The 24,126-nt window shown below is 48.9% G+C and overlaps 1 protein-coding gene across 2 annotated transcripts in view; it reads right to left on the reverse strand.

Annotated features, from left to right (window-relative positions):
- The window catches only part of IPO9 (importin 9), a 202,156-nt gene that overhangs the window by 98,795 nt on the left and 79,235 nt on the right, over positions 1–24,126 (reverse strand). For both annotated transcript variants that reach the window (XM_063954813.1, XM_063954812.1), the window contains exons 10-12: positions 6,849–6,997; positions 6,572–6,670; positions 6,383–6,489 (exon numbers count right to left, since the gene is read on the reverse strand). In XM_063954813.1, coding sequence (XP_063810883.1) covers positions 6,383–6,489; positions 6,572–6,670; positions 6,849–6,997 — 355 coding nt within the window. The remainder of the gene's footprint in view (positions 1–6,382; positions 6,490–6,571; positions 6,671–6,848; positions 6,998–24,126) is intronic.

Raw genomic sequence — 24,126 nt, forward strand, 5'->3', positions numbered from 1 at the left:
CTTGTGCCGCCCTGTCTGTTTACATGGGCGACTGCCGTGATGTTGTCCGACTGGATCAACACCGGTTTTCCTTGAAGCAGAGGTTCTGCCTGGCTTAGAGCATTGTAGATTGCTCTTAGTTCCAGAATGTTTATGTGAAGAGACGTTTCCAGGCTCGACCACACGCCCTGGAAGTTTCTTCCTTGTGTGACTGCTCCCCACAGCCTCTCAGGCTGGCGTCCGTGGTCACCAGGATCCAATCCTGTATGCCGAATCTGCGGCCCTCCAATAGATGAGCACTCTGCAACCACCACAGAAGAGATACCCTTGTCCTTGGAGACAGGGTTATCCGCTGGTGCATCTGAAGATGCGACCCTGACCATTTGTCCAGCAGATCCCTCTGGAAAACTCTTGCGTGGAATCTGCCGAATGGAATTGCTTCGTAAGAAGCCACCATTTTTCCCAGGACTCTTGTGCATTGATGTACAGACACCTTTCCTGGTTTTAGGAGGTTCCTGACAAGTTCGGATAACTCCTTGGCTTTTTCCTCCGGGAGAAAAACCTTTTTCTGAACCGTGTCCAGAATCATCCCTAGGAACAGCAGACGTGTTGTCGGAATTAACTGGGATTTCGGAATATTCAGAATCCACCCGTGCTGCTTTAGCACTTCTTGAGACAGTGCTAGTCCCATCTCTAGCTGTTCTCTGGACCTTGCCCTTATTAGGAGATCGTCCAAGTATGGGATAATTAATACGCCTTTTCTTCGAAGAAGAATCATCATCTCGGCCATTACCTTGGTAAAGACCCGAGGTGCCGTGGACAATCCAAACGGCAGCGTCTGAAACTGATAGTGACAGTTCTGTACGACGAACCTGAGGTACCCCTGGTGTGAGGGGTAAATTGGAACGTGGAGATACGCATCCTTGATGTCCAAGGATACCATAAAGTCCCCTTCTTCCAGGTTCGCTATCACCGCTCTGAGTGACTCCATCTTGAACTTGAACTTTTTTATGTACAGGTTCAAGGATTTCAGATTTAGAATAGGTCTTACCGAGCCATCCGGCTTCGGTACCACAAATAGAGTGGAATAATACCCCTTCCCTTGTTGTAAAAGAGGTACCTTGACTATCACCTGCTGAGAGTACAGCTTGTGAATGGCTTCCAAGACCGTCACCCTGTCGGAGGGGGACGTTGGTAAAGCAGACTTCAGGAAACGGCGAGGTGGAGACGTCTCTAGTTCCAAACTGTAACCCTGAGATATTATCTGCAGGATCCAGGGATCCACCTGCGAGTGAGCCCACTGCGCGCTGAAATTCTTGAGACGACCCCCCACCGCCCCCGAGTCCGCTTGAGAAGCCCCAGCGTCATGCTGAGGCTTTTGTAGAAGCGGGGGAGGGCTTCTGTTCCTGGGAAGGAGCTGCCTGTTGCAGTCTCTTCCCCCTTCCTCTGCCTCATGGCAGATATGAATATCCCTTTGCTCTCTTGTTTTTAAAGGAACGAAAGGGCTGCGGTTGAAAAGTCGGTGTCTTTTTCTGTTGGGGAGTGACTTGAGGTAAAAAGGTGGATTTCCCGGCTGTAGCCGTGGCCACCAAATCCGATAGACCAACACCAAATAACTCCTCCCCTTTATACGGCAAAACTTCCATATGCCGTTTTGAGTCCGCATCACCTGACCACTGTCGCGTCCATAAACTTCTTCTGGCCGAAATGGACATAGCACTTACCCGTGATGCCAGTGTGCAAATATCCCTCTGTGCATCACGCATATAAAGAAACGCATCCTTTATTTGCTCTAAAGACAGTAAAACATTGTCCCTATCCAGGGTATCAATATTTTCAATCAGGGACTCTGACCAAGCTACCCCAGCACTGCACATCCAGGCTGTCGCTATAGCTGGTCGTAGTATAACACCTGTATGTGTGTATATACTTTTTTGGATATTTTCCATCCTCCTATCTGCTGGATCTTTAAGTGCGGCCGTCTCAGGAGAGGGTAACGCCACTTGTTTTGATAAGCGTGTGAGCGCCTTGTCCACCCTAGGAGGTGTTTCCCAGCGCGCCCTAACCTCTGGCGGGAAAGGGTATAAAGCCAATAACTTCTTTGAAATTAGCAGTTTTTTATCGGGGGCAACCCACGCTTCATCACACACCTCATTTAATTCATCTGATTCAGGAAAAACTATAGGTAGTTTTTTCACACCCCACATAATACCCTGTTTTGTGGTACCTGTAGTATCAGCAATATGTAACGCCTCCTTCATTGCCAAAATCATATAACGTGTGGCCCTACTGGAAAATACGGTTGATTCGTCACCGTCGCCACTGGAATCAGTGCCTGTGTCTGGGTCCGTGTCGACCGACTGAGGTAACGGGCGTTTTACAGCCCCTGACGGTGTTTGAGGCGCCTGGACAGGTGCTGATTGATTGTCCGGCCGTCTCATGTCGTCAAACGACTGCTTTAGCGTGTTGACACTATCCCGTAATTCCATAAATAAAGCCATCCATTCTGGTGTCGACTCCCTAGGGGGTGACATCCCCATATTTGGCAATTGCTCCGCCTCCACACCAATATCGTCCTCATACATGTCGACACACACGTACCGACACACAGCAGACACACAGGGAATGCTCTTAAAGAAGACAGGACCCCACTAGCCCTTTGGGGAGACAGAGGGAGAGTTTGCCAGCACACACCAAAAGCGCTATATATGACAGGGATAGCCTTATAATAAGTGCTCCCTATATAGCTGCTTTAATATATATATATAATTTTGCCACAATTTTGCCCCCCCTCTCTTGTTTTACCCTGTTTCTGTAGTGCAGTGCAGGGGAGAGCCTGGGAGCCTTCCTGACCAGCGGAGCTGTGTGAGGAAAATGGCGCTGTGTGCTGAGGAGATAGGCCCCGCCCCTTTTTCGGCGGGCTCGTCTCCCGCTCTTTAACGGATTCTGGCAGGGGTTAAATATCTCCATATAGCCCCCGGAGGCTATATGTGAGGTATTTTTTGCCAAAAAATAGGTTTACATTGCCTCCCAGGGCGCCCCCCTCCCAGCGCCCTGCACCCTCAGTGACTGCCGTGTGAAGTGTGCTGAGAGCAATGGCGCACAGCTGCAGTGCTGTGCGCTACCTTAAGAAGACTGAGGAGTCTTCTGCCGCCGATTCTGGACCTTCTTCTCTTTTCAGCATCTGCAAGGGGGCCGGCGGCGAGGCTCCGGTGACCATCCAGGCTGTACCTGTGATCGTCCCTCTGGAGCTAATGTCCAGTAGCCAAAGAAGCCAATCCATCCTGCACGCAGGTGAGTTCACTTCTTCTCCCCTAAGTCCCTCGTTGCAGTGATCCTGTTGCCAGCAGGACTCACTGTAAAATAAAAAACCTAAGCTAAACTTTTCTAAGCAGCTCTTTAGGAGAGCCACCTAGATTGCACCCTTCTCGGCCGGGCACAAAAACCTAACTGAGGCTTGGAGGAGGGTCATGGGGGGAGGAGCCAGTACACACCACCTGATCATAAAGCTTTACTTTTTGTGCCCTGTCTCCTGCGGAGCCGCTATTCCCCATGGTCCTTTCAGGAACCCCAGCATCCACTAGGACGATAGAGAAACTACAGGTAGTTTTTTCAGACCCCACATAATACCCCTTTTTGTGGTACTTGCAGTATCAGAGATATGCAAAGCCTCCTTCATTGCCGTGATCATATAACGTGTGGCCCTACTGGAAAATACGTTCGTTTCTTCACCGTCGACACTAGATTCGGTGTCCGTGTCTGGGTCTGTGTCGACCGACTGAGGCAAAGGGCGTTTTACAGCCCCTGACGGTGTTTGAGACGCCTGTACAGGTACTAACTGGTTTGCCGGTCGTCTCATGTCGTCAACCGACTTTTGCAGCGTGCTGACATTATCACGTAATTCCATAAACAAAGCCATCCATTCCGGTGTCGACTCCCTAGGGGGTGACATCACCATTACCGGCAATTGCTCCGCCTCCACACCAACATCGTCCTCATACATGTCGACACACACGTACCGACTCACAGCAGACACACAGGGAATGCTCTGATAGAAGACAGGACCCCACTAGCCCTTTGGGGAGACAGAGGGAGAGTTTGCCAGCACACACCAAAGCGCTATAATTATATAGGAACAACCTTATATAAGTGTTGTTTCCTTATAGCTGCTTAAATATATATAATATCGCCAAAAAATGCCCCCCCTCTCTGTTTTTTACCCTGTTTCTGTAGTGCAGTGCAGGGGAGAGCCTGGGAGCCTTCCTAGCAGCGGAGCTGTGTAGGAAAATGGCGCTGTGTGCTGAGGAGGCGGGCTCTTCTCCCGGTTTTTCTGAGACCTGGCAGGGGTGAAATACATCCATATAGCCTCATGGACTATATGTGATGTATTCTTTTTAGCCAGAAAGGTATTAACATTGCTGCCCAGGGCGCCCCCCCCAGCGCCCTGCACCCTCAGTGACCGCCGGTGTGAAGTGTGCCTGAGCGCAATGGCGCACAGCTGCAGTGCTGTGCGCTACCTCATGAAGACTGAAAAGCCTTCAGCCGCCGGTTTCTGGACCTCTTCTTACTTCGGCATCTGCAAGGGGGTCGGCGGCGCGGCTCCGGTGACCCATCCAGGCTGTACCTGTGATCGTCCCTCTGGAGCCAGTGTCCAGTAGCCTAAGAAGCAAATCCATCCTGCACGCAGGTGAGTTCACTTCTTCTCCCCTAGGTCCCTCGTTGCAGTGAGCCTGTTGCCAGCAGGACTCACTGAAAATAATAAAACTATCAAAACTTTTACTCTAAGCAGCTCTTTATGAGAGCCACCTAGATTGCACCCTGCTCGGACGGGCACAAAAACCTAACTGAGGCTTGGAGGAGGGTCATAGGGGGAGGAGCCAGTACACACCACCTAGTGGTCAAACTTTTAAATTTTGTGCCCTGTCTCCTGCGGAGCCGCTATTCCCCATGGTCCTGACGGAGTCCCCAGCATCCACTAGGACGTCAGAGAAAAAGGAGAAAAGAAAAACGGGGGCAAAAATAATGCCCGCTCTTAAGCGCCAAACAGAAATACTGGTCCTTTAGGTTGTGAGCGAGGCATAGGGGAGACAGAGCCTGGGTTGCTTGAAGAAAAGTTTTAACTATTTGGAGCTTGGCTCTGCTCACCACCTATATCCATGGTTTAAGCCAGAGTCCCCCATGGATGAGGAAATTAGTGGCTACACATTAAACAGCTGTTTTTCCCAAAACTCTTCCTCCAATTTGGATGTGAATGCCCTTAAATTAAAGCTGACAGTCTGCACTTTTAATTAAACCATATAAATTATATAACATTAACTTGAATATGTTTTGTGTCAGTGTCCAAACCTATATATGGACACAACTGTGTTTGTGTTACTGAATCTTTACAAATCAAAAACGTATTAACTACATTTTCGAAGGGTAACTCCCATGTACATACATCAGCTGTGACCTGGGTAGAATGAAAACAAAATAAGGTGGGAGAATCAGCTTTGCCAAGGGCCTTCATGCTGCACCCATACTTAAGCTGGATACACACTATAAGATTCTGTCCAGTCTTTCCGGTTGGAATGAAAATCTGGTAATGTATGGAAGCAAATGACAATTGACCATTTGCTACCACACACTGGAAAACAGACAAAAATGGACGCAGAGATAAATTGGTTAAATCCATTTAAATTAACCAATTTTTCCGAATGACTATTTTTGGCCATTTGCCAGCTTTCGAGAGCAAATGGTGATTGTCATTTGCTCCCATACATTACCAGATTATCGCTCCAACCAGAAAGACTGGATACAGTCTTATAGTGTGTATCCAGCTTAAGTCTATCACCGTGATCTCAGCACTCCCATACTGTCCGTTCCATTTAGTTTAAAAACATGGTCATGTACATTGGCAAAGAAAACCAATATAATTTCTGGAACAAATAACCAATGTGGAGGTAAATGATACATTGGAGAAGATGTAAAGGGGCAGTACGGATGGTGTAATAGTTAGCATTACTGCCTCACAGCACTGAGGTCATGGGTTCGATTCACACCATGGCCCTAACTGTGTAGAGTTTGTATATTCTCCCCGTACTTGCGTGGATTTCCTCCGGGTACTCCAGTTTCCTCCCACAATCCAAAAATATACTGGTAGGTTAATTGGCTCCCAACAAAATTAACACTAGTATGAATGTGTCTGTGTACATGTGGTAGGGAATATAGAATGTAAGCTCCACTGGGGCAGGGACTGATGTGAATGAGCAAATATTCTCTGTACAGCACTGCGGAATGTGTGCGCTATATAAATAACTGGTAATAAATAATAATAATAATAATAAAAAATGTAAAAGATATCAGTAGAAATGACAAATGTATCCATCAGCTTGGTGTTAAGTAGCAAGGAAGATAAGCTTACCAGTTCTCACCACCTTGTGTCTTTATCTGCTCAGCCTCCTGAAGGTGACGTGTAGCAGCAGCTGCAAGAGCAACGGCACTTTCGTTCTGGAACTCACTGGACACTGCCTGGGAATAGATAGAAAATAGAAGTTGGAAGTAATGCCAGTAAATCATTGTCAGTGTACATCACACAGGAGTGATCACTCACCAGTAGAAGGTCCTGTGCAGCTATGCGGACAGTGTAAGAAAACGTGTCGTCATCTTCATCCTCGACAAACTGCTGTGGGTTAGCAGTCCAAACTTTTATCTGATAAAAATAAATGCAATATTCAGTGATCATAGCTACAGACAAAATAAATCCCTCTGTAAGTAGTTAAACATTGCGTCAAACACAAAGTTAAAGTTTCACACATAATACAACAGTATACATATTAAATGACTGATGTAAAGAGAAGCCCAATAGTTCCCCGCTATTGATCCCTTACCTGCTCCTCTGTGATCTGCATGTAGAGGATAATGTAATAGATCAGCTCCGGCAGAGCTTTCTTCACTATGCCTTTAAATTTGTTCTCCAATAAGGTGTGCACAAATTCAAATATACTAAATACCAAGTTCTCAAAGCCTAAAACTTCACCTGTTAAGTGGGAAAGAGGGATAGGGTCAGAATATACATAACATCCAAGTTCTCCCAGCCAAATGGCCAAGTCAAGTAGCAAAAATAGTTCTTACGCCCTAGAGGATGCTGGGGTCCACATTAGTTTCGTGGGGTATAGACGGGTCCACCAGGAGCCATTGGCACTTTAAGAGTTTGAGAGTGTAGGCTGGCTCCTCCCTCTATGCCCCTCCTACCAGACTGTTTAGAAAATGTGCCCGGAGGCTCCAATCTCAGTCTCTCTTGCCATTCTTGGGGGTGGGGGGGGTTTTGGGGGACGACGACACTCTGCCATCCCGTGTGTGTGTTTGTGCACGCGCAGTGTTTGGTGGTCTCCTTTAGCTATGTCCATGGACACTCATATGCTGCAGAGGATTTGTCCTCCCAGGATGATCCCATTTCATGTAATCAGGATAGCACTGGTTTAGCACAAATACCAGTAAGGGAGCCTGAGTGTTTTTACTCCATCAAATCTTGGATCTCTCAGATTTCTGACAGGGCAAGTAATGAATCTGCAACCCAGGTATTACAGAACTCTATGGCAGTATGGCCAGTTTCTGGTACCTCGGGACGCTCCGCTATATACCCCCACAAACGTGTCCTTGTGCATGTCACGCAGGATGACACGGATACAGATTCTAACACTACAGACGGTGACGGGGATGTTGCGGGGGTCTGCATCTCTTGCAAAGGGGGTGCAATTGATGATAGAGGCTATCAGGGACGTGTTGCATATTGATGATACCACACCTGAGCAGGTTGAGGTGGCTTTTTTCACTGAAAATAAAAAAGCCTCGCTTACCTTCCCTGCGTCAAAGGAATTGAATGCTATATTTGAGAAAGCATGGGAAAACCCTGAGAAATAATTCCAGATCCCTAAACGGGTACAAGTGGCGTTTCCTTTCCCTGAGGTTAGAAAAAAAAAAAAAAAAAAAAAAAAATAAGAACACCCGCCGATTGTTGACGCATCTGTGTCCAGACTCTCAAAGAAGGTGGTTTTACCTGTTCCAGGATCTACCGCCTTAAAGGAGCCGGCTGATCGAAAAATTGACAACACACTTAAATCAATGTACACTGCTTCAGGGGCCATATTACATCCCACTGTTGCTAGTGCATGGATTGCAAAGGCTATAGTAAAGTGGTCGGCTACCTTACTAGAGGATTTGGATACGATGGATAAGGGTGATGTTGAATTATATTTACGCAACATTCACGATTCAGCAGGTTTTATGGTAGAATCCATGAAAAACCTGGGTTCCATGGCTGCGGGAATCTTTCATGTCTGTTTCAACTCGTCAGGGACTGTGGCTGTGCCACTGGTCGGCCGACGCTGAATCCAGAAAGAGAGTGTGGAGTCCCTACCCTATACAGGTCAGGCTCTCTTTGGGAAAGCGCTAGATGCGTGGATATCCACGGCTACAGCGGGTATGTCTCCGTTTCCTCCCTCAGCAGCTTCATCTGCAACGCAGTCCTTTCGGCTCAACAGGCCTAGAAAGGCCAGACCGTCCAATACCTTCTTTAGGGGAGGTCGAGTTAAGTCCAAGAAACCTGCCGCTGCAGGTTCCCAGGAACAAAAGCCTGCTTCAGGTACGCCAAAGTTCTCCGCATGACGGTGGACCGCGTGGCCTGGAAATGGGGCCAGTGGGAGCGAGACTCAGACACTTCAGTCAGGTCTGGGTATCGTCCGGCCTGGATCCCTGGGTGATATTGTATCCCAGGAATACAGGCTGGAATTTCAAAGTCTTCCTCCTCATCGGTTTTTCAAATCAGGCTTAACAGCTTTGCTGGCAGACAGCACTGTCCTACAAGAAGCTATCAAAAAGTTGGTGGAGGCACAGGTCATTGTGCCAGTTCCTCCTCATTCGCAAACCACAGGTTACTATTCTAACCTTTTTGTGGTACCGAAACCGGATGGTTCGGTCAGGCCCATTCTGAGCCTAAAATCATTGAACCCCTTTCTAAAGGAGTTCATGTTCAAAATGGAGTCTCTCAGGGCGGTGATATCAGGTCTGGAAGAGGGGGAATTTCTGGTATCCCTGGATATCAAGGATGTGTACCTACACATTCCGATCTGGCTGCCGCATCAGGCTTATCTCCGTTTCGCATTACTGGACTGTCATTTCCAGTTCCAGGCCCTGCCCTTCAGCCTCTCCACAGCACCGAGGGTGTTTACCAAGGTGATGGCAGAGATGATGGTTCTCCTCCACAAACAAGGGGTCATCATCATTCCATATTTTGGTGATCTGCTGATAAAGGCATCGTCCAAGGAGAAGCTGCTGCAGTCCATTGTTCTCACAACCCGCATCCTCAAGATCCACGGTTGGATTCTGAACCTTCCAAGGTCACACTTAGAATCAACCCAGAGGTTGTCCTTTCTGGGAATGATCCCAGACACAGACGTGCAGAGGGTGTTTCTTCCGCAGGAGAAGGCGTTGGTGATATAAACAATGGTCCGGGATGTCCTGAAGCCAGCCCGGGTGTCTGTTCATCAATGCATTCGCCTGTTGGGAAATATGGTGGCTTCTTACGAGGCTCTCCAGTACAGAAGGTTCCACGCTCAGGCCTTCCAACTGGATCTCCTGGACAAGTGGTCAGGATCTCATCTCCACATGCACCAGAGCACACATCTGTCGCCGAAGGCCAGGATTTTGCTCCTCTGGTGGCTACAATTACCTCACCTTCTGGAGGGCCGCAGGTTCGGGATTCAGGAATGGGTCCCTCTAACCCCGGATGCGAGCCTTCGGGGTTGGGGAGCAGTCACTCCAGGAGTAACGTTCCAAGGAAGGTGGTCAAGTCTGGAAGCCGGCCTGGCCATCAACATCCTGGAACTAAAAGCAGTCTACAATGTTCTTCTTCAGGCGGCCCATCTTCTAAGAAATCGAGCCATTCAAGTGCAGTCGGACAATGTAGCCTACATAAACCGACAAGGCGGAACGAAGAGCAGAGCTGCAATTTCGGAGGTGACAAGAATCATCCTCTGGGCAGAAAGTCACGCGTTGGCACTCTTAGCAATCTTCATTCCGGGAGTGGAACACTGGGAAGCAGACACGATCTCCATCCAGGGAAGTGGGGTCTCCATCCGGAGGTGTTCAAGGAACACTTGCAGGAAGAGTCGAGGCCTCTTCCTCTTCGGGAGGACCTGCTGCAGCAGTGGCCATTCGCCTATCAAGACTTACTGCGGCTACGTTTGATGGCATGGAAGTTAAGCGCCTGATACTTGCTCGGAAGGGCATTTCGAAGAAGGTCATTCCTACCTTAAATCAGGCTAGGAAAGGGGTAACGTCTAAACATTACCATCGTATTTGGAAGAAATATGTCTCTTGGTGTGAATCCAAGAAGTTTCCTACGGTGGAGTTTCAACTCAGACGTTTTATCCTCTTCCTGCAAGCAGGTGTGGAAATGGGCCTGAGGATGGGATCTGTGAAGGTCCAGATTTTGGCCTTATCCATTTTCTTCCAGAAACAATTGGCTGCCCTCCCTGAGGTTCAGACTTTTTGCAAAGGGAGTTCTGCACATCCAACCTCCCTTTGTACCGCCTACGGCGCCTTGGGACCTTAACGTGGTGTTGTAGTTCCTCCAGTCGGATTGGTTTGAGCCTCTACAGGAGGTTGAGGTCATATTTCTTACATGGAAGGCTCTCACGTTGTTGGCCTTAGCTTCGGCTAGGCGTGTCCCCGAATTGGGGGCTTTATCCTGTAAAAGCCCTTACTTGATCTTCCACGAAGATAGAGTTGAGCTCCGGACACGTCAACAGTTTCTTCCGAAGGTTGTGTCGGCACTTCATATCAACCAACCTATTGTGGTGCCAGTGGCTACTGACTCCTCAATTACATCAAAGTCCTTGGATGTTGTGAGGGCTCTGAAGATATATGTGAAGAGAACTTCTCGTCACAGAAAGGCGGACTCTGTTTGTCCTATATGATCCCAAGAAAATTGGGTGTCCTGCTTCTAAGCAGACGATCTCTCGCTGGATTAGGTTCACTATCCAGCACGCTTATTCTACAGCAGGATTGCAGTGTCCAAAATCTGTTAAGGCCCACTTTACTCGTAAGGTGGGGTCTTCCTGCGCGGCTGCCCGGGGTGTCTCGGCATTACAACTTTGCCGAGCTGCAACTTGGTCTGGGTCGATCGTTTGCAAAGTTTTACAAGTTCGATACTTTGGCCTCTGATGATCTGAAGTTCAGTCAATCAGTTCTACAGGAGCCTCCGCGCTCTCCATCCCGTTCTGGGAGCTTTGGTACATCCCCATGGTACTAATGTGGACCCCAGCATCCTATAGGATGTAAAAGAAAATAGGATTTTGGTTACCTACTGGTAAATCCTTTTCTCGTCTGTAGTGGATGCTGGGCGCCCGCCCAGTGCTTCGTTTTCCTGCAATCGTTATCTGGTTCACTACATCTTTGTTTAGTTGTGTACTGCATGGTTACACAACAATGTTTCAGCAGTTGCTGAGAGTTTTAAAGCAAGTTAGCTTGATGTGCCTTGTATGTCTGAGCTGGTATGAATCCCGCCACTATCTGTGTTAAATCCTTCTCTCGAAGAGGTCAGTCTCCTCGGGCACAGTTTCTAGACTGAGTCTGGTAGCAGAGGCATAGAGGGAGGAGCCAGCCCACATTATTAAACTCTTGAAGTGCCAATGGCTCCTGGTGGACCAGTCTATACCTCATGGTACTAATGTGGACCCCAGCATCCTCTACGGACTACGAGTAAAGGATTTACCGGTAGGTAACCAAAATCCTATTTTCTATTTAACCATTATCTGGGCCAAGATTGCAAACGACCATACAAAAGTTAAGGCAATTAAAAATAAGAATTTACTTACCGATAATTCTATTTCTCATAGTCCGTAGTGGATGCTGGGGACTCCGAAAGGACCATGGGGAATAGCGGCTCCGCAGGAGACTGGGCACAAAAGTAAAAGCTTTAGGACTACCTGGTGTGCACTGGCTCCTCCCCTTATGACCCTCCTCCAAGCCTCAGTTAGGATACTGTGCCCGGACGAGCGTACACAATAAGGAAGGATTTTGAATCCCGGGTAAGACTCATACCAGCCACACCAATCACACCGTACAACTTGTGATCTGAACCCAGTTAACAGCATGATAACAGAGGAGCCTCTGAAAAGATGGCTCACAACAATAATAACCCGATTTTTGTAACAATAATTATGTACAAGTATTGCAGACAATCCGCACTTGGGATGGGCGCCCAGCATCCACTACGGACTATGAGAAATAGAATTATCGGTAAGTAAATTCTTATTTTCTCTGACGTCCTAGTGGATGCTGGGGACTCCGAAAGGACCATGGGGATTATACCAAAGCTCCCAAACGGGCGGGAGAGTGCGGATGACTCTGCAGCACCGAATGAGAGAACTCCAGGTCCTCCTCAGCCAGGGTATCAAATTTGTAGAATTTAGCAAACGTGTTTGCCCCTGACCAAGTAGCTGCTCGGCAAAGTTGTAAAGCAGAGACCCCTCGGGCAGCCGCCCAAGATGAGCCCACTTTCCGTGTGGAATGGGCTTTTACAGATTTTGGCTGTGGCAGGCCTGCCACAGAATGTGCAAGCTGAATTGTACTACAAATCCAACGAGCAATAGTCTGCTTAGAAGCAGGAGCACCCAGCTTGTTGGGTGCATACAGGATAAACAGCGAGTCAGATTTTCTGACTCCAGCCGTCCTGGAAACATATTTTCAGGGCCCTGACTACGTCCAGCAACTTGGAATCCTCCAAGTCCCTAGTAGCCGCAGGCACCACAATAGGCTGGTTTAAATGAAACGCTGAAACCACCTTAGGGAGAAATTGAGGACGAGTCCTCAATTCTGCCCTGTCCGTATGAAAAATTAGGTAAGGGCTTTTATAGGATAAAGCCGCCAATTCTGAAACACGCCTGGCTGAAGCCAGGGCTAACAGCATTACCACTTTCCATGTGAGATATTTTAAGTCCACAGTGGTGAGTGGTTCAAACCAATGTGATTTTAGGAACCCCAAAACTACATTGAGATCCCAAGGTGCCACTGGAGGCACAAAAGGAGGCTGTATATGCAGTACTCCCTTGACAAACGTCTGAACTTCAGGAACTGAAGCTAGTTCTTTTTGGAAGAATATTGACAGGGCCGAAATTTGAACCTTAATGGACCCTAATTTTAGGCCCATAGACAGTCCTGTTTGCAGGAAATGCAGGAAACGACCCAGTTGAAATTCCTCTGTAGGGGCCTTCCTGGCCTCACACCACTCAACATATTTACGCCAAATACGGTGATAATGTTGCACAGTTACATCCTTCCTGGCTTTGATCAGGGTAGGAATGACTTCATCCGGAATGCCTTTTTCCTTCAGGATCCGGCGTTCAACCGCCATGCCGTCAAACGCAGCCGCGGTAAGTCTTGGAACAGACATGGTCCCTGCTGGAGCAGGTCCTTTCTTAGAGGTAGAGGCCACGGGTCTTCCGTGAGCATCTCTTGAAGTTCCGGGTACCAAGTCCTTCTTGGCCAATCCGGAGCCACGAGTATAGTCCTTACTCCTCTCCTTCTTATGATTCTCAGTACCTTGGGTATGAGAGGCAGAGGAGGGAACACATACACTGACTGGTACACCCACGGTGTTACCAGAGCGTCCACAGCTATTGCCTGAGGGTCCCTTGACCTGGCGCAATATCTGTCCAGTTTTTTGTTGAGGCGGGACGCCATCATGTCCACCTTTGGTTTTTCCCAACGGTTCACAATCATGTGGAAGACTTCTGGGTGAAGTCCCCACTCCCCCGGGTGGAGGTCGTGTCTGCTGAGGAAGTCTGCTTCCCAGTTGTCCACTCCCGGAATGAACACTGCTGACAGTGCTATCACATGATTTTCCGCCCAGCGAAGAATCCTTGCAACTTCCGTCATTGCCCTCCTGCTTCTTGTGCCGCCCTGTCTGTTTACGTGGGCGACTGCCGTGATGTTGTCCGACTGGATCAACACCGGCTGACCCTGAAGCAGAGGCCTTGCCTGACTTAGGGCATTGTAAATGGCCCTTAGTTCCAGGATATTTATGTGAAGTGACGTTTCCATGCTTGACCACAAGCCCTGGAAATTTCTTCCCTGTGTGACTGCTCCCCAGCCTCTCAGGCTGGCATCCGTGGTCACCAGGACCCAGTCCTGAATGCCGAATCTGCGGCCCTCTAGAAGATGAGCACTCTGTAACCACCACAGGAGAGACACCCTTGTCCTTGGAGACAGGGTTATCCGCTGATGCATTTGAAGATGCGATCCGGACCATTTGTCCAGCAGATCCCACTGAAAAGTTCTTGCGTGGAATCTGCCGAATGGAATCGCTTCGTAAGAAGCCACCATTTTTCCCAGGACCCTTGTGCATTGATGCACTGACACTTGGCCTGGTTTTAGGAGGTTCCTGACTAGGTTGGATAACTCCCTGGCTTTCTCCTCCGGGAGAAACACCTTTTTCTGTACTGTGTCCAGAATCATCCCTAGGAACAGCAGACGTGTCGTCGGAATCAGCTGCGATTTGGGAATATTTAGAATCCATCCGTGCTGTCGTAGTACTACTTGAGATAGTGCTACTCCGACCTCTAACTGTTCTCTGGACCTTGCCCTTATCAGGAGATCGTCCAAGTAAGGGATAATTAAGACGCCTTTTCTTCGAAGAATAATCATCATTTCGGCCATTACCTTGGTAAAGACCCGGGGTGCCGTGGACAATCCAAACGGCAGCGTCTGAAACCGATAGTGACAGTTCTGTACCACAAACCTGAGGTACCCTTGGTGAGAAGGGCAAATTGGGACATGGAGGTAAGCATCCTTGATGTCCAGAGACACCATATAGTCCCCTTCTTCCAGGTTCGCTATCACTGCTCTGAGTGATTCCATCTTGAATTTGAACCTTTGTATGTAAGTGTTCAAGGATTTCAGATTTAAAATGGGTCTCACCGAGCCGTCCGGCTTCGGTACCACAAACAGCGTGGAATAATACCCCTTTCCCTGTTGTAGGAGTGGTACCTTGATTATCACCTGCTGGGAATACAGCTTGTGAATGGCTTCCAATACTGCCTCCCTGTCGGGGGGAGACGTTGGTAAAGCAGACTTCAGGAACCGGCGAGGGGGAGACGTCTCGAATTCCAATTTGTACCCCTGAGATACTACCTGCAGGATCCAGGGGTCCACTTGCGAGTGAGCCCACTGCGCGCTGAAATTCTTGAGACGGGCCCCCACCGTGCCTGAGTCCGCTTGTAAGGCCCCAGCGTCATGCTGAGGACTTGGCAGAAGCGGGGGAGGGCTTCTGTTCGTGGGAAGAGGCTGTCTGCTGCAGTCTTTTTCCCCTTCCTCTGCCCCGGGGCAGATATGAGTGGCCTTTTGCCCGCTTGCCCTTATGGGGACGAAAGGACTGAGCCTGAAAAGACGGTGTCTTTTTCTGCTGAGAGGTGACCTGGGGTAAAAAGGTGGATTTCCCAGCCGTTGCCGTGGCCACCAGGTCCGATAGACCGACCCCAAATAACTCCTCCCCTTTATACGGCAATACTTCCATATGTCGTTTGGAATCCGCATCACCTGACCACTGTCGCGTCCATAACCCTCTTCTGGCAGAAATGGACAGCGCACTTACTCTTGATGCCAGAGTGCAAATATCCCTCTGTGCATCTCGCATATATAGAAATGCATCCTTTAAATGCTCTATAGTCAATAATATATTGTCCCTGTCCAGGGTATCAATATTTTCAGTCAGGGAATCCGACCAAGCCACCCCAGCACTGCACATCCAGGCTGAGGCGATTGCTGGTCGCAGTATAATACCAGTATGTGTGTATATACTTTTTAGGATATTTTCCAGCTTCCTATCAGCTGGTTCCTTGAGGGCGGCCGTATCAGGAGACGGTAACGCCACTTGTTTTGATAAGCGTGTGAGCGCCTTATCTACCCTAGGGGGTGTTTCCCAACGCGCCCTAACCTCTGGCGGGAAAGGGTATAATGCCAATAATTTTTTAGAAATTAGCAGTTTATCGGGGGAAACCCACGCTTCATCACACACCTCATTTAATTCATCTGATTCAGGAAAAACTACGGATAGTTTTTTCACACCCCACATAATACCCTTTTTTGTGGTACTTGTAGTATCAGAAATGTTCAAAACCTCCTTCATTGCCGTGATCATGTAACGTGTGGCCCTACTGGAAAATACGTTTGTTTCCTCACCGTCGACACTGGAGTCAGTGTCTGTGTCGACCATCTGAGGTAACGGGCGCTTTAGAGCCCCTGACGGTGTTTGAGACGCCTGTACAGGTATTAACTGATTTGCCGGCTGTCTCATGTCGTCAACAGTCTTTTGTAAAGTGCTGACACTATCACGTAATTCCTTCCATAAGACCATCCAGTCAGGTGTCGACTCCCTAGGGGGTGACATCACTAATACAGGCAATTGCTCCGCCTCCATACCATTTTCCTCCTCATACATGTCGACACAACGTACCGACACACAGCACACACACAGGGAATGCTCTGATAGAGGACAGGACCCCACTAGCCCTTTGGGGAGACAGAGGGAGAGTTTGCCAGCACACACCAGAGCGCTATATATATATATATATATATATATATATATATATATATATATATATATATATATATATATATATATATATATGGATAACCTTATTTAAGTGTTTTTCCCTGATATAGCTGCTGTATAGATTTATCTGCCAAATTAGTGCCCCCCCTCTCTTGTTTTACCCTGTTTCTGTAGTGCAGGACTGCAGGGGAGAGTCAGGGAGCTTCCCTCCAACGGAGCTGTGAGGAAAACATGGCGCCAGTGTGCTGAGGAGATAGGCTCCGCCCCCTTCTCGGCGGCCTTTCTCCCGCTTTTTTAAGGAAAAATTGGCAGGGGTTAAATGCATCCATATAGCCCAGGAGCTATATGTGATGTATTTTTTGCCATATAAGGTGTTTTTATTGCGTCTCAGGGCGCCCCCCCCCCAGCGCCCTGCACCCTCAGTGACCGGAGTGTGAAGTGTGCTGAGAGCAATGGCGCACAGCTGCGGTGCTGTGCGCTACCTTATTAAAGACAGGACGTCTTCTGCCGATTTTCCGGACCTCTTCAGTCTTCTGGCTCTGTAAGGGGGGCGGCGGCGCGGCTCTGGGACCCATCCATGGCTGGGCCTGTGATCGTCCCTCTGGAGCTAATGTCCAGTAGCCTAAGAAGCCCAATCCACTCTGCACGCAGGTGAGTTCGCTTCTTCTCCCCTTAGTCCCTCGGTGCAGTGAGCCTGTTGCCAGCAGGTCTCACTGAAAATAAAAAACCTACTTTAAACTTTTACTCTAAGCAGCTCAGGAGAGCCCCTTAGTATGCACCCTTCTCGTTCGGGCACAAAAATCTAACTGAGGCTTGGAGGAGGGTCATAGGGGGAGGAGCCAGTGCACACCAGGTAGTCCTAAAGCTTTACTTTTGTGCCCAGTCTCCTGCGGAGCCGCTATTCCCCATGGTCCTTTCGGAGTCCCCAGCATCCACTAGGACGTCAGAGAAAATATGATTTTTAGGGTTGGTAATGGTTTGCGAGCGTACAGAATCCCAGCGGTCAGCATACAGACAGCAGAATGCAAGCTCAGTGACTCACCACCACAGGTTCTATTCCCACTCCATGGGTGTCGTGGACACTCAAGAATCGGCATAGACCCTACCCTGTGTGTGGGCATTTCATGGTGCGGCATTGTGATTGTTTGGGATGCCGCGTCTGCATGGTAACTGCCGGGATTTCGAGCACCGGTCACATTCCCCCATCCAGATTCTTACGATACAAATTTGCATTGAAAAAGCAAAGAAAAAAATAGTTGGGAAAAAAAAAAAAAAAAAGAAAGAAAGAAAGAAAACAGGCAGTGAAATTTGAGTTAAAGTATAACATTTGCATTTTGCATCAGATGAGACCAAGGCAAGCCAGGCTATTTCCTTGAAATGGTCACATTTGACGCGAATGTGTCAAACACACCAACCAACGCCACCGTGCTCAGAAGGCAATGCCAGCCCCACTGCTCACTCCAACCAACCACCCTCCACTTCCTACCCACATATAGTAAAAGGCAGTCTGAGGCTCTGAGCTACCTGCAGTTGTGCATCCCTCCGGGCACTACCTCTTTCCCAGGCAAAGCCGCAGCAGTGATGGGCAATTGCCAGGACTGCCCACCACTGCTGCTGGCTTTTTTATCTTGTAACTATAATACACAAACACAGAAAGTACAGGATTTTTTGTTTTTTTTTACTATATACAAAACATTTCCAAACAGGTCCCAAAATTGATTTTTATTGTAATGATCAAGTTATGTAAATAGCCTTGACTGTGCAATTTTATTAACAAATCTGCGCATTCGTAAAAAAAACACAAAAAAACCAGTGACTCAGTTTTAAAGAGGATTTTAACTACCTACCGGTAAATCCTTTTCTGTAGTTCATAAGGGATACTGGGGACACTTAGCACAATGGGGTATAGATGGGGTCCAAAGGAGCCAGTGTACTTTAAATTTCTTCAAACCGGGTGTGCTGGCTCCTCCCCTCTATGCCCTCCCCCACAGCTCAGTCTAGGAAAACTTGCCAGAAGGAGATGGACATACTTGAGAATAGGAAATAGGACAATACAATAGGTGGTGAGATTAAAAGGACCAGCACACAGCAGAACAAACTTACTAGCAACAGCTAGTGAAACCAGAAAACAGCAACATCTGATGTAAGCAACTTCACACAAGAACAAGAACTTGCAGGAAAAGTCGAAGCACAGAAGCGGGCGCCCAGTATCCCTTTTGGACTACGAGAAAAGGATTTACCGGTAATTAAAATCCTCTCTTCTCTATCATCCATAAGGGATACTGGGGACACTTAGTAGGATGGGGATGTCCCAAAGCTCCAAACACAGGTGGGAACATGCTGAGATGCCTGCAGCACCGTATGTCCAAACTGGACATCCTCTGTAGCCAGGGTATCAAACCTGTAGAACTTGACAAACGCGTTTGACCCTGACCAGGTAGTGGCCCGGCGTAGTTGCAAAGCCGAGACACCACGGGCAGCCGCCCAGGCAGAACCCACAGACTTGGTAGAGTGGGTCTTCATAGACCCAGTATTAGGCAAGGACACCGAAGCGTAGGCCTGTTGAATAGTAAGCCTAATCCAACGGGCAATCGATTGCTTTGAAGCAGGATGACCCTTCTTGTGAGAATCATACAGCATAAAGAGGGAATCCAATTTTCAGACAGCAGCAGTCCACTTGACATAAAATTTCAGGGCTCGCATCACATTCAAGGACTCGGGAATTGAGGAAGCGGCCGAAGCTGCCAGAACCACAATAGGCTGATTTAGGTGGAATGCAGAAACCACCTTAGGCAGGAACTGCTGTCGAGTACAGAGTTCCGCTCTGTCCTCCTGAAAGACCAGGTAGGGACTTCTACAGGACAAAGCGACAAGTTCTAAAACACGTCTAGCAGAAGCCAAAGCTAAGAGCATAACAGTCTTCCATGTAAGGTACTTGTCCTCCACAGATATCAGAGGCTCAAACCAAAAGGACTGTAGAAAGGCCAAAACCACGTTTAGATCCCAAGGTTCCGTGCGCAGCACAAAAGGAGGCTGGATGTGAAGGACAACCTGCATGGACGTCTGGACTTCAGGCAAAGCAGCCAATGTCTTCTGAAAGAAAATGGACATGGCCGAGATCTGTACATTTATAGAGCTCAACCTTAGGCCCATATCCACACCAGCCTGTAAGAAACGCAAAAAGTGTCCCAGGTTGAAATCTGCAGTTGGATATTTTCTGCCCTCACACCAGAAGACGTATCGTTTCCAGATATAGTGGTAATGCTTCGACGTGACAGCCTTCCTGGCTTGAATCATAGTGGTAATAACTTTACCTGGAATTCCCTTCTCAGCTAGAAGGTTCCGCTCAACCACCATTCCATTAAACGAAGCCGCTGTAAGTTCGGGTAGCCCTTGCTGAAGATCCTCCCTTAGAGGCAAGGGCCAGGGGTCTTCTATTGCCATGGCCAGAGGATCCGCGTACCAAACCCTTCGAGGCCAGTCGGGGGCAATGAGAATTGCCTGAACTCCCTCTCTTCGGATTCTTTTTAGAACCCTGGGGAGCAACGGAATCGGAGGAAACAGGTACACTAGCCGGTAAACCCATGGTGTAAGCGAGTCCACTGCCGCTGCCAGAGGGTCCCTCGTCCTGGAACAATAGCACTGAAGCTTGTTGTTGAGACAAGAGGCCATCAGATCGATATGTGGACAGCCCAACAGATCTGTTATCAGTCGAAATACCAGCGGATGGAGACCCCACTCTCCTGAGGTGTAGGTCGTGACGACTGAGAAAGTCCGCCCCCCCCCAGTTGTCCACTCCCGGAATGAAGATAGAAGAGACTGCCCCTTGCATTCTTTTTCAGCCAGAGAAGTATCCTGGAAACCTCCCGCATGCAGGCCCTGCTTTTTGTTCTTCCCTGACAACGGACGTATGCCACAGCCGTGGCGTTGTCCGACTGGACCTGAATGGCTTGACCTTGAGGCAGGCGAGACGCCTGCAGCAGAGCATTGTATACTGCTCTAAGCTTCAGTATGTTTATAGGAAGGCAGGCTTCGAGGCTTGACCACTGGCCCTGAAACTGTGCCCCTTGGGTAACAGCTCCCCAGCCCCGAAGGCCCGCATACCTGGTCAAGAGAATCCAATCCTGGATCCTGAAGCTCCACCCCTCAAAGCGGTTGGAGGGTTGCAACCACCACAGGAGAGAAATCTTGCACTGCGGTGAGACATATATGACCTGGTGCATCTGGAAATGCGAACCAGACCATTTCTGTTGGAGATCCAGATGGAATGTACTCGCATGGAATCTGCCGAATTGAATGGCCTCAAAGGATGCCCCCATCTTTCCCAACAGACGGGTGCAAAGATGTACAAAGACCCGGTTCGGCTGCAGAACCAACTCCTGAAGTGCCTTTGCCTTATCTGCCGGAAGGAAGACCTTCTGAGCCACCGTGTCCAGGATCATTCCGAGAAACTGGAGACGCTGGGTCAGCTGAAGGTGGGATTTTTGAAAGTTCAGAATCCAACCGTGTTGTGTCAACAGGGATGCTGTGTGGCAGATGCTGTCTAGCAGTAGTTCCTTTGATCTTGCTTTTTATCAGCAGATCATCCAGGTACGGGACAATGTTCACACCCTGAATCCTGAGTTGGAACATACTTTACGCCATCATTTTGGTGAAGACCCTTGGGGCCATGGATAGGCCAAGGGCAGCACCTGGAACTGGTAGTGTTCCTCCAGCAGAGCAAACCTGAGGTAGGCCTGATGAGGTGGCCATATCGGAATATGGAGGTACGCGTCCTTTATGTCCAGCGAGACCAAGAACTCCCCCTCCTCTAGACCCGAGATCACTGCTCTCAGACTCCTTTTGAACCGGAAAACCTGCAAGATATGGGTTTAACGATCTGAGGTTCAAAATGAGCTTCACTGAATAGTCCGGTTTTGGTACCACAAAAAGGCTGGAATAATATACTTCGCCGCATTGTTGAAGAGGCACAGAAACAATGACCTGGGTCCGAACCAATTTTTGAATGGCCTCCTGAAGTGTGAAGCGCATGGTTTCTGAAATAGGATTTGAAAAACTTGTGAGGCGGAGAACTTTTGAACTCCAGTTTGTAGCCCTGGGAGATCAGGTCTTTTACCCAGGCATCTTGGCAGGAGCTGTTCCAAATGGCGGGTGAAGAATCTCAGATGAGCTCCCTCCATGAGACCCCTCAGGAGCGGAGGGACACAGTCATGCTGAGGGTTTTGAGGAGACGGGGCTGACGCCCTGGTCCTGAGGTGGCAGGCTTACGCGATTTACCTCTGGAGCCTCGTGCTGCATTTGAGGCACCTCTGGCCTTACACTTAAAGCACGCTGTTCGAAAGAACTGCAGTGAAAGCCCAGTGAAAGAACGTCTAGCCGGTGGAGCTACAGAGGGGAGGTACGTGGACTTTGCTGCGGTAGCCTTTGAAATCCAAGTGTCTAGCTCCCCTCCAAACAGCCAATCTCCTGTGAAAGGCTTAGGCTTTCATACTCCACTTAGACTCTGCATCTGTCACCCACTGGCGTAGCTACAGCGTCCTGCATGCAGAAACCGCCATGGTAGAGGTACGAGCATTTATAACGCCAATTCCTTTGACTGTATCACAGAGGAAACCGCCAGAATCCTGGATGTGCTGAATTAGCGTCACCATTTCAGCCAGGGACTTATTCCCAGTGAGGCCCTCCTGAAGGTTACAAGCCCAAGTATGTATGGCGTGAGTCACCCAACAACCTGCAATAACAGGCCTTTGTGAGGCCCCTGCTGCAACATAGATAGATTTTAAAGTTGTCTCTATTTTCCCCATCCGTAGGTTCCTTTAAGGCAGTAGCCCCTTGAACCAGTAGAACGGTCTTTTTAGATAGGCGTGATACTGAAGCGTCAAAAGCAAGGGGAGTTTCTCAGACCTTCCGCCCCTTATGAGCAAAAGGAAATGCTGCAACCTATTTTTTTTTTTTGACACCTGGAATTTCCTGTCAGGAGTAGCCCATGGCTCCCTGAACTGATCATCCAGTTCCTTTGAATCAGGAAATGTGACCAGCACCTTCTTCTGTGCAGACAAAAAGGATTGCTGATCAGAAGCCTCATTCTCAGGTATATTTAGAACATCCCTTATAGCCAGTATAATACCCCTTTTCCACTGTAGCACGGGTCGCAGCCGTGTCGCCTGACACGGCTGCGACCCGTGCTACAGACCCCTTTCCCACAGAGCTCACCAACCCGGCATATTGCCGGGTTGGTGACGCTACTACTGACACGGCAGGGGCGGCGCCAGCACTGCCCTCCCATACACTGTGAACGGGAAGACACGGCTCACGTTTACACTAGACAGCTTATTGGTTGAACACGTTTTCAACCCGGCAAGCTACCCGGGTAGGATTCCCCGATCACTTGATCCGGGAATTTGCAGGGGGACCCTTTTCGACTAGGAAAAAACACGGGTAAATGCGCGCCCCCGCGCATTTACGAGTGTTTTAAGGAGCTAGTGGAAAAGGGGTATAAGTGACTCCACACCTTGCACAGGAGAGGCATCCTACCCCTCTTTCACGTCTTCCTCGGATACAGAGAGGATGTCTGGTTAGTCTCTTTTTTGGGGTAATGGATTAGATAGGAGATACACATCTGCCTTCTGTCCTATCTTTAGTCAGAGCAGCCATAGATTGTTGCAACTGCTGCCTTTCATGTCTAACAATAGTCAATTCATTAGACAATTTAGCCATCATAGTTTTAAGAGAACTCAGCCAAGCTGGTTCATGTAAATCACCACCAGAAGCCCCACTATGCTGTGAAGGCTAACTGCATTGCTCACACACGAGAAAATCTGCAGGGGAGGGAGAAAACCTGGTGTGGCAAATTTTACACACACAACTTTTTTCACCATGCTGACAAGGAACATTTACATATACACAAATACACAGAGACACAGGTACAAGCAAGCCTGCCCAGCCTAGTATGTGTGGATAGACTCAAGAGAAGAGGGGCCAGCACACAGCCTGAAAACTAACAACGCAGAAGTTAGAAGAGAGGCAATTTGTATGTATAGTGCGTGAAGAGCCCAATGCAAGGGTCCCACAGCGGGATCTCTCCCTTAAATACAACCCCTGTACCAGTGTCTGGCCATGGAGCACACTCTGGAGGAGCTGGCTGTCCTGATGCAATGCTGAGAGTGCAGGAAATGGCGCCAGGAAGCCGCTAGTCCCGCTCTGTGATAGCTCCGCCCCCTGTAAAGGCGCTGGAGCTACATGTATATTTATACCGGCAAAGTCTCCAACTTTGTGTAAAGAGAGGTCCCAGCAACTATTTACACCACCGCCAGTCTGCGCGGGAGGGGCTATGGGATCACGCCAGAGGGAGTGTCTGTATGCTCGCGTCGCACCAAGAACCGGGGGGACCACACTAGCAGGACCCACGGCAACACTCACCACTCTTCTGTCTTCAGGCTCTGTGCTGGTGGTGTGCGCTAGAGCGCAATGCCTGTGGTAGTAACCCTCAAGACCATTGTCCTGTCAGCGGGATCCGACTCAGCACCTCCAGGTGCCGGTGTCTGTCCCCCTTC

The sequence above is a fragment of the Pseudophryne corroboree genome, chromosome 2 (assembly GCF_028390025.1).
Source record: "Pseudophryne corroboree isolate aPseCor3 chromosome 2, aPseCor3.hap2, whole genome shotgun sequence".
Lineage (NCBI taxonomy): Eukaryota > Metazoa > Chordata > Amphibia > Anura > Myobatrachidae > Pseudophryne > Pseudophryne corroboree.